Source organism: Amphiura filiformis, unplaced genomic scaffold (genome assembly GCF_039555335.1).
Source record: "Amphiura filiformis unplaced genomic scaffold, Afil_fr2py scaffold_61, whole genome shotgun sequence".
NCBI lineage: Eukaryota > Metazoa > Echinodermata > Ophiuroidea > Amphilepidida > Amphiuridae > Amphiura > Amphiura filiformis.
Window position 1 is genome coordinate 121,654 of NW_027305525.1, and position 11,841 is coordinate 133,494.

General features: G+C 38.5%; 1 protein-coding gene across 1 annotated transcript; it reads right to left on the bottom strand.

Annotated features, from left to right (window-relative positions):
• Positions 1-960: 960 nt before the first annotated feature.
• LOC140144518 (lactosylceramide 1,3-N-acetyl-beta-D-glucosaminyltransferase-like) lies at positions 961-1,356 on the bottom strand. Its single transcript, XM_072166344.1, has one exon. The coding sequence runs from the start codon at positions 1,354-1,356 to the stop codon at positions 961-963; it is 396 nt and encodes a 131-aa protein (XP_072022445.1).
• Between the last annotated feature and the right edge of the window lie 10,485 nt (positions 1,357-11,841).

The following is an 11,841-nucleotide window of genomic DNA, read 5'->3' on the forward strand; positions in this document are numbered from 1 at the left end:
TCCTGAGCTAGAGGGGTGCAAAGGACTGATCTTGAGAAGAAGGAGAAGGAGAAGGAGGAGAAGGAGAAGTCGAAGACTAAACACAACAAATACAATATCTATGCCCCGTTGCACGGGCATAGATAATTCAACCATTTGCCGCTATTTTGCATTGCATGAACATTGAACATTTCGTTGGTCGATCGTGGCCTCCTGAGTGGATGGGAGACCACTGCTGCCCTCATACACATTGAACATTTCGTTGGTCCTGGCCTGCTGAGTGGATGGGAGACCACTGCTGCCCTCATACACATTGAACATTTCGTCGGTCCTGGCCTCCTGAGTGGATGGGAGACCAATTACACATATTGCCCCCTGTAGCCCATGACATTTGACCTCTGGGGTCGGGGATACCCTAGGATGTTTCTAGGGGTCATGGGCCATCATTGTACCAAGTATGGGCCCCGAGGCTTCTTTGGTTCTTGAGCTAGAGGAGTGCAAAGGACTGATCTTGAGAAGGAGAAGGAGAAGGAGGAGAAGGAGAAGGAGAAGGAGAAGGAGAAGACTAAACACAACAAATACAATATCTATGCCCCGTTGCACGGGCATAGATAATAGAACTCTATTACGGATAAATAAACCTCGTCGCTAAATTTCACTTCTTTTATTTTCATTAACTAACCGTTATTTCATTAACTAACCGTTATTTTTTAAACTTTGGAAAACCTCGACAAACATCTTTTGTCATATAGAGGTGTGATTAAGACACGCAACGCTGTAAAAAATGAACAGAAATTATTTTAATCTAATTCAATCATTAATTTTCAGCAATATGTGGCATGTTTTTCACCCAAACCAAATTAGATTTAAATAATTGGCCTTTAAACTAAATAATACATGAAAAGCAATTATGTAGTCTATGAGGAAATGTGGAAACTATAGTTCTTAAATTGACGTATTTTCGTTCATAATTTATGCTCACTATGGATTTTTGCGTTCACTTAGACTTCCATGATCCCGGCATGACGCAGTGGCATTTATATAAATCGCCCACATCTCAAACACATGATCTGCGTTTTCATATCCATGCATTGTCAAAGCTTCCCCACTACAAAGAGAACATGTCTTCTCTTTACCCCATCCACTAAGTTTAAAACCTCTATTAGCTAGCCATGTCATGCCAAGTATTTCTCCAACGACACCTTGATACCCATCATCCACAGATATGAGGCTAGTGTTCAATGCTTGTTTATATAAATCTGCAACTATATCTGTCGTCAGGACATAACTTCCTCCTGAAGCATATGGTGGATACTCTTTTCGCTTTAAATCTCTTTCAGATACATAATAGCGTGAAGCAGTGTCTCTTATTATCATGGTACCCCGTAAGATATTTCCCAGGCATGTCTTCTGGATCATTTTACCCTTGGAATTCAACACACCTATAAGTTTCATTAATTTATAGAAGAGAACAAATACGTCATCGTCGCCCTTGTAGAAATATTTTGCATGGTTACAGTTCTCGGAAACCCACTTCCAGCCTGTGACTAATTTTAATGTTAAATTTCTGAATGAGTCGTGAAAGCTACCCTGAATAATATCATTATACTTTGCGTCCTCAACATTTATAGAATGTTGCTCATTTATGTCTTTTGTTAGTCCTAATACAAACAAAAGTTTGAGCTTTTACCCATAATTACTTTTTGTGATCCCCATGTTTTTCGAATAGCAATCCGTCTATTAACGTTTCGTGTTCCTGATTGTATCAGTGCTAGAGATCCTCAGGCTGGCCAACACTGTTGTAACAAGCTTCGGGGTGGTCGTGCACAAGTTTAGTGATATGCTGAAAATATCCTTCATTCAAGAGCGGTTTATACATACTCATGATACTCGGCTGATAATGTGTGGCGCAGACTTGAATTGCCGAAGCATTTTTAAACATTGTACTAGTCCGAATGGTGAATACATTGGGTAAACTACAAAAGTCGCCCCTAAGTTTATCGCCTGTAAACCCATCTCTATATATTATTGTCCAATGATAACGCAGTGCGATAACACCAATAAAGATATCTGGGAACGGACTTAAAGTCATATTCCTGGAAGATTGGAAAACTTTTTCCGTCGCTTTTCTTGTAAGCACGAGTCCAGCTTTAGGAAATATGGTGGCAAACCTCCCTTGCAGTATTTCAGCGTTACCATGGTTTACTTCGCGAAGTTCGTGTAGCAGTACAAGGAGCCTGCCGTATGACACAAAAAGTCTGTCATCACCGAAGAAAATAAACTTTGCGTTGGAGCCATTAGAGATAACCCATCTTACACCCATCAGGAGTTTTAAAGTTGAATTCAATTTGTGTCTATAAATTTTCCCTGAATTACATCCTGATACCTTTGGCTTTCCTGTTCTACCATGTATTGTATCTTGCTGCCATGTTTTCCGTCCGTAGTAGGTAGTCCAAGAACAAACACCAAACAAACGCTCGATTTCACCGAGTCAGTAATTCTCCTTCAGCGATAAGAGATTTTCGAACAGCTAATCTGGATTCAAACGAATCTGGTGATGAAGCAATTAGTGACACTAAAACACTCTCTTTGGTTTTTTGACACAGCGGTAATGGTATAACTGCATCTAAAGTCTGCGAGAAAAGAGCATCATTCACGTTTTGAAAACTCTCTATGCTTTGCAGCGGATGTGAACTTGTACGTTGGATTTGACGCAGTCTTGAAGTATCCACATCACGTATTATAGTTGCCTTTGGAGCGAACCCAATATAAACTTCACAACATTTTAGTATGGCGATAACTAATATGGTAAAATATACACATTTGGAAAGATTTTTTCCTCGCAGCATTTTGAGATCAGTGTATGGCGCCGACGAATGAATATTCTTCTTGAACACAGAAAGCTGCAGAGTTGATCATTTGACGACAAAATTAATCAGAAGACCAATTGACGGCAATAATAACGTCAGAATGAATGGTGACATATGTGGCAAATTACTTATATTCACTGTAAAATCTACGGGAAGCCGTATCGGATATTTTAACAGTAACGATGAAATATATGCCAACGATGAACAGAGATTCATTGTTGCCGTATTGTGTTCGTTATCGCTGCTGTGTGTTTACGGAAATGTCATTGTAACAGCAACTATGAAATATACGCCAACGATGAACGTACATTTATTTTTGCTGTAGTATTGTGTTCATTGTTTCTGTTGTATGTTTCATCGTTGCTGAATGTGACTTTCGTTGTCGTAGGAGAATCGTGTTCATTGTTGCTGCTTTACGTTTTCATCGTTGTTAAATATACGAATTTCATTGTTAACAAGATATTTTTTTCAAAGTGGAGTTTTGAAAGTCCATTATTTTGAAATTTAAAAAGGCTTTTTTATGTTATTGTTTTTTTAAACATACGCAATGCGTGTATATACTTGTAGTACCGCTTTTATTAAGTATGTTCAATGTGTTACAATAATCAGGGCAGTATTCATGATAATTGATATCGCACGCGCAAGACACACCCGTGACATAATACACATGTCCACCTCGCATGCCGACGCACATACTGATAATCGCGTGACTTGCCGATATCATTGTACGCATTTTACTCGTAGGATATACGCGAGTAATTAAACATAAATACGCACATCAGCACCTGCGTGCGCACATAATGCTGAATGCGTGACTTGCTGAACAGTATAGGCAATGAGATACACGTGTGTATACACATACTTACGCACCCCGCGAACCGCACACGCATATAATAATTAACGCATAATTTGTCAAACCTTGTACATATGACATAAACGAGTGCATACACACATACGCACAAACTTCCCATGCATATTCACTAGTGCAAACACATACATCTCCAGCACATTCTACTTGTAACGTGTAAAGGACCAAAATGTATTGCGCATGCATACGTATACGCGTATTTTACAAACAAGGACACAGGCGCGATCGCGCAATGATGCTAACAATTCTAATTAGCGATGACAGAATAAAAACCGTTCTATTGCCGCTATTTAGCGTCCTAACGCGCAATTATCAGATGAACGCAAACATGTGCTAATATTCCAATACCGTTTGGGCGCAATTTGAAATTTGCTAATTTATTTGCTGATTAAAAAACGCTAATAGCGCTATTAGGGTGTATTAGCAAACAATATGCTATTAGCGCTAATAGCAAGTACTAGCGCAAGTGATGCTAATGGTGTTAGTAATACCAAATAGCGTGTCATTTGCAATTGTGCCACAGTAACAAAATATTAAAAGTACGCTGTCAGCGTCAATAGCACTTATAACGCTAATAAAGTGTATTAGCAGTTGGCGAATGGCATCCCAGCAAGCACAAAAACGTTTTTAAATAAGTTATATTTTGGGTATTGGTTTAGGTAAAACCGTTTTAATAACATTAAAATGTCGGGTTATATAAAGGTCTTGAAATCGTTTAAAACGTTATATATGAAAACACACTACAACAATATTTTTTTAATGGTGTTCGAAACGTCATTGTAAACTATTTTTGCAAACATTTTTGGCCAAATACTTTGTCAACACTTAAATAATATTATGTTAAATTATTTGCATCATGCAAACACAGAAATGTTCTTAAAATGTTGTTCTTTTTTTACAAAACGTTTTAATAACATTTAAATGTCGGGTTATATAAAGGTCATGAAAATTGTTATTGTAAATATTTTGGGCAAACATTTTTTGCAAAATATTCTTTCAACCCCAAAATAACATTATGTTTAAAATGATTTGCACCAAATTTTCACAAATGTTTTTGGAATGTTATTAAAACGTTTTTATACCATTTATATAACCCGACATTTAAATGTTTTCTATAAAACTTTATTTTGTGTTTGCTGTGCAGTAAATTATGAACAAATGTTGTTTAATGTTATGAAAACGTTTTATACCATTAATGTACCATTTATATAACCCGGCATTTAAACGTTTTCTGACAACCTTTTTATCTATGCCCGTGTAACGGGGCATAGATATTGTAGTTGTTGTGCTTAGTCTTCGGCTTCTCCTTCTCCTTCTTTTCCTTCTCAAGATCGGTCCTTTGCACCCCTCTAGCTCAGGAACTAAAGTAGCCCCTGGGCCCATACTTGGTACAATGATGGCCCATGACCCCTAGATACATCCTAGGGTAACCCCGACCCCAAAGGTCAAAGGTCATGGGCTACAGGGGGCAATATGTGTAAAATTTGAAACAGCTCTAGCTCAACTACTATAGCGCCCTCAGGGTTCATACTTGGTACAATGATGGCCTATGACCCTAGAAGTATGCTATGCTAGCCGCAACCCCAGAGGTCAAAGTTCATATGCTGTTGGTAGCTACCTGTATTTGCAATGATGAAGGCTTCAACTATACGTCAAGACGTACAATGGGGTTAAGAGGTTAACCGCTTAAAGGGACACAATGTTTTGGGATTAAAGGGGTATTCTCCAGTCTGGTGGTGTTTCAGAGAGAGTGAGGGTATGATGGAGTATAAGAGAGAGTGATGGCTTGGTGGGGTATTAGAGAGAGTTTGGGCCAGCCTGGTGGTGTTTTAGAGCGAGTGAGTGTCTGGTGGATTATAAGAGAGAGTGAGGGTCTGGTGAGGTATTAGAGAGAGTGTGTGCCAATCTGGGGGTGTTTTAGAGCTAGTGAGTGTCTGGTGGAGTATAAGAGAGAGTGATGGCTGGGTGGGGTATTAGAGAGAGTTGGGGTCAGCCTGGTGGTGTTTTAGAGCGAGTGAGTGTCTGGTGGAGTATAAGAGAGAGTGAAGGCTTGGTGGGGTATTAGAGAGAGTATGGGTCAGCCTGTTGGTGTTTTAGAGCGAGTGAGTGTCTGGTGGAGTATAAGAGAGAGTGATGGCTGGGTGGGGTATTAGAGAGAGTTTGGGTCAGCCTGGTGGTGTTTTAGAGCGAGTGAGTGTCTGGTGGTGTATAAGAGAGAGTGAGGGTCTGGTGGGGTATTAGAAAAAGTGTGTGCCAGTCTGGTGGTGTTTTAGAGCTATAGTGAGTGTCTGGTGGAGTATAAGAGAGAGTGATGGCTTGGTGGGGTATTAGAGAGAGTTTGGGTCAGCCTGGTGGTGTTTTAGAGCGAGTGAGTGTCTGGTGGCGTATAAGAGAGAGGGTCTGGTGGGGTATTAGAGAGAATGTGGTCCAGTCTGGTGGTGTTTTAGAGAGATTGATGGTCTGATGAGGTATAAGAGAGAGTGAAGGCTTGGTAGGGTATTATAGAGAGCATGGGTCAGCCTGGTGGTGTTTTAGAGAGAGTTAGTGTATAGTGGAGTATAAGAGAGAGTGAAGGCTTAGTGGGGTATTAGAGAGAGTATGGGTCAGCCTGTTGGTGTTTTAGAGCGAGTGAGTGTCTGGTGGCGTATAAGAGAGAGGGTCTGGTGGGGTATTAGAGAGAATGTGGTCCAGTCTGGTGGTGTTTTAGAGAGATTGATGGTCTGATGAGGTATAAGAGAGAGTGAAGGCTTGGTAGTGTATTAGAGAGAGTATGGGTCAGCCTGGTGGTGTTTTAGAGAGAGTTAGTGTATAGTGGAGTATTAGAGAGAGTGAAGGCTTAGTGGGGTATTAGAGAGAGTATGGGTCAGCCTGTTGGTGTTTTAGAGCGTGTGAGTGTCTGGTGGAGTATAAGAGAGATTTTGGGTCCGGTGGGGCATTAGAGAGAGTATGGGTCAGCCTGATGGTGTTTTAGAGCGAGTGAGTGTCTGGTGGAGTATAAGAGAGAGTGCGGGTCTGGTGGGGTATTAGAGAGAATATGATCCAGTCTGGTGGTGTTTTAGAGCGAGTGAGTGTCTTACCTTGAACCTGACAACTTCCTCCTGCTTGAAAAATCCAATTATTAACAAGGCTATTAGGTTTGATATGCAGTTATCTGTTGTCATTGACTGGGCTGTTATTTACACAAAGGTTATGCCTCTATAGCTCACGCACTAAATTCATTGAAACAAGAATAGATGAGTCATACATCCTGCATGGCATGGCAGGAAGTTGTATGATGTTGTATCAAGTGATAGAACTTGTTTATATTGCAAGATGTGCTGATTATACAGATATAGAATGGGACTTCCCCTTGACTGGTAGACTTGAAAGTTATTTTTTTTTTTTTTTTGAACTAATATAATTTATAAGTATATGAATATGAGAAGTTTGTCAGATAAGATATTAGACTTCAAAAACGATCACAACATTACTGGCGAAATTAATCAAACATTTAAACTTGATGATAATGGTGCTTTGTTTGTTAAATGGGACGATAAATACAAACCTCTTACAAATAGCAGAAATATAAATACATTTTAGCTAAATCAATTCAAAATAAGCTAAAATATCCAGTAGATTTCTTGCGTGCTTTGATATTTGTACCACCCAAAAAAGTTAAAGAGGAGAAGAAGGAAATACCGCTGGAAGAGCAAATCAATACCTTTAGGGAATTTCATAATATCACAACCGCAACCGATATCCCAGAGCTAAAGATTGTTAATAGAAGTCTTTCAGGACATTGGAATGGAACTTAACCGGCAAAAAAAATCATGGGTATTCCCAAAATTCGCTACTGGTTGCTATGCAAATCCTGCCATCAACATGGCAAGACATTCAGATTCTTTTGTTTCATATGTGGCATGAACAGTCCATAAAATCCTCTAGTCAAGGATTCATGGGTAATTAATTTTGAACCCATCAAAAAGGTAATTGATGCCCTTGAATAAAGAATTCATGGCATGGAAGTAGAGAAAATTTGACATTGACCATGATTCATGCCCATGAGTTACCCATGAATAAGGATATTATGGGCATGGAAGTAGAGATAATTTGACATTGACCGTGATTCATGCCCATGAGTTACCCATGAACATGCCCTGAACATGTCAAGGCTCTGACTAAACGCAAGACAAAATTCATGCCCGTTGCTAGCGAAAATAGGGCATGTTCATGGCATGTTCATGGCAAGTTCATGGGCATGACTCATGCCTAAATGTTTGCCTGGGTTGGTTTGCCGTGTCACAAAAGAATAAAAAATAAACCATTAGCCAATTCAACTTTGCAAACAGTAAATGTATTTTTATCACTGACATTGTAGTTATAGTTGTAATCACATTTTTATAATCATTTATAATTGTAGTTGGAGTATGTTGCATTTATAGTTGCAGTTAGAATTGTAGCTGGATTGAGAGTTATAATTAGACAGTTATAGTTGAGTCTAGAGTTATAGTTGAGTTTATAGTTACTTTATAGTAATTGTAGGTTTATAGTTAGGGTTGAATATTTCACTTATGCTACATATGATCACAGAAGTAAGAAATATTTCATGATGATCAGGTATTAAACCTAGTAAATTCAAAACCTAGGTCTATAGATTCAAATCTTCTTAGACTATAATCCAACATCAGATACTCTTTTTTTCTGGAAGACCTGGGTAATACTTGAGGGCACAACAAAGGGAATTAGTTTTATGGCCATATTAAATGTTTTCACTGTGGGAGACTATTAGCATGATTAGTAGTTGAAAACAGACCCTGGAAATAAATTCCAGGATCTGTGCTGTGACTTGGTATAGATCTGATCACCTACCATGCCTATACTGTAAAAATAGTCATGATCAGTCAGTAGCACAACGGCACGCCGTTGATCAACAGAGGGCAATAGTTTTAGCAACGCCAGACCGTTGCAGTTAACAGAGGGCATCATTTCTAGTAACGACAGACCGTTGCTACCTTTTCGTCAACGCTCGTCCGTTGCCCACTGAAAACGACTGCCTGTGATGTGTGCATAGCGAGTCGCTATTGCGTGGTCGAGACAACAAAAATGGAGTGTAAACTTCCCCTCTAAATATCAAAAAATTATTTGCTTTGATGCAAAATATTACTTTTATTTACTCCAGATGAATGATTAATTGTAACATTATAGCCTAACACATATTTTGGAAGAACTAACCTCGAAAAAACTTCAAATGGTTCGCCGCAAATTTTTGTCAAGAAATGTCATTATTTTCCACTTAATATTGGGTCATGGTCAAGAAAAAAAACAATATTTCCGCAGTTTGATATGTTTTCTACTCTAAACAAATATTCAATTTGCTACAAATATTTCCGACCTGGATAATAACAAAGAAAACATCTCAAGTGTCTAAGTCAAAATAATGCGTCCATGTTTGAGCATACAACACGAGGAGACATGTTTGTCAGGTCATCAGAGGTCAAATTTTGCCAATACGTCATGTCAATAACCGGTTGTGATTGGTTTGTTGATGTACCTAGCTCATGAATATTCATAATTACGTCAGGGTAAATAATCAAAAAGTAAACAACTTGTTTCCCTACATAATGAATTCTGAGCGAAACGAAAATTAATGTACTCGAATGAATGGATTTATTAAATCATGAAATGGATTTGGGAACTTTCCGTGTCATAAAGCTAACATTTAGGTGCACGGCTACTAGCCTACTTGCTTGTGTGCCCGGCCTGCGTGCCCGGTAGTCTGAATAATCAGACCCAGAACAAATTATTAATTTCTGACATTATCGTGCCCGGCTAGATCAATAATATCTCTGATCAATGTAATTGTAAGCTTACCAGATTCCAGAATGCGTACACCATTGCATTGGTTGCCAATTGTACTATTAAACTGCCGGCCAAACCATGTGCGTATTTTTTTTTTATTGTTTGGAGGCTTTGGGGGCGCCCGCCCCCGGGGTAAAAGCAGGGGGTGGCAAAAATGAAGGGGCGGCGGAAGAAGAAGGGGCGGCAAAAACAGGTGCGGCAAAAAACGAAGGGCGGCAAAAAGAATTGGTAAATAAGAAAGGGCTGAAAAATTTGATAAAGCATAAAAATTTATAAAAATGGTACTATACATCAAAATGTGCTGCGCTTTTTTCTTTTTTTTTTTCCTTCACTTTTTCAAACGACCGAGAAAAGAAAATTGGGTCAACCTTTTCGGGCTGTTGAGGAAGGGCGGCAAAATTGAGTTTTCTTCAGCCCCCCGGGGTTGGGGCGGCCACGGTACGCCACTGCAAATTATCACAATAATTTCTAGAAAGACATCCGAAATAATCATTTATTTCCTCAATCTGTCGGCAATATCGTGTTTCGCCACCCAACATTTGACCCCCTAGCTTACTGAATAAATACCGCTCTCTATTATTTCACTTCCGTGCTTGGTCAATCAATAGTATTTGATATGGGTGAACGCATCCGGTGCAGTGCACGCAGAAATAAATAGTATAAAATTCCTTTTAAAAGGGATATGAGGCAACAAAGATGATCCAATACTCCATATATACTAATCGTGTTTCACCACCCGTCGCCTATACTCGCTGTAGAAAACCTCTGTACAAAGGTATAGGGACGGGTGGTGTAACACGATTAGTATATATAAGCATGATGTTATCCACGACACTATATGGTCGAATCCAACTTCGAAATAAAAATGTCTCCACAATTTTTTCCTTTTGCCCATTGATTGATGACATATTGGCCTTATAGGAACCAAAAGTGCCATTACTAATCTTGAAAAAATAAATCCAGGACGTGTGATAGTAAATGTGATATCAAAACCCAATGTTACCTACGAATACCACTAGGATGCTTTCACTATCGCAATACTAATCAACCTAAAACAAATGGAATATTCCCATTAACGCTTTTTTCGTGTAATGTAGACCACAGGGTATCAGGAAAATGCTAATTCAACCAGAAAATATCTGTTTTATTTTTATAACGCGATCAATATGCTAGTTTATTTTTGAAAATGAAGTTTAGGTCAGTTTCTGTATTTTATTTATCAAATGAGTATGAATCAATTTACACATTGTATAAGAACGAGTATGATATATGTTTTCAAGAATATTAGGAATTATACGCATACACCTACCGCTTTATACAATGAAAAGGTGAAGTAACCCGGGTATTCGTAGGTAACATGAGCGATTTAACAATATCTATATTGAGTTTATAGGTTTAAATTTTGCTATTATGGTAATGAATTAATAAAATGGTAGTTTTAGATCTCTTTCAGATGGTACGTCCAAATGAATAAATGCTATTACCTTAGATCAAACATTTTTTGATGCTTAGCAAGATTTTGACCACTTCATTTTGATATACAAGCAGTTAATCAGCAATTTTACATAATAAATAATTGTTGAATGAATCCGTATATGGGTAATATCAATAATGTCGGTTCACAGCGGTTGAAAGAGGATTGAAGTAAGAAACAAAGGCACTAAAGTGACTTTAATTTGCTTAATTGCACACAAATCGCTTAAAACCGTTATTGCAGACTTGTTTTGGTGGGAGGGTCAAATATTCTTCGGATATGTATTTTATCCTTCAGATCAGTGAATTTTGAGCAAAACTGTTTCTCTAAATACCTGGACATGCAATTTTGATTTCGTTATTTATGTGTACACTGTAAGGTCGCATCGCAGTGGTGTGTTTAAAATCCCCGAATTATTCCCCTTTTGACAAAACCCTAAATCCCATCATCCCTTTTGATAAATTCCAAAAATCACATCATCCCATTTTGATGTACACGATCCAACGCATACATTCGAACACCACGTTTATTAGAGGCCTAAGAAAATGGAAGTGAAGTCCATCTTGGAGTCAGTTACGTCTTGTGGCCTTTTGTTTGAGGGCAACTACAATTAGCTTTATACCAGGGTCCATCAATGTGTTGTCTAGATCATGAGACAATGAGAACAGTCGTTTTCCATGGTATTCGTAGGTAGCCTTAGCGAAAACGTCAAAAGTTACCTTCGAATAAATCAATTTGGACACAAATTACTCAGAAACCAGAAGGTCGGTAAACATTTAAAATGAAGCACACATGACAGTTGACAAATCCAA

Coding starts and splice junctions, on each gene's coding strand:
- LOC140144518 (XM_072166344.1), bottom strand. CDS start 1,356: ATGATAATAAGAGACACTGCTTCACGCTATTATGTATCTGAAAGAGAT.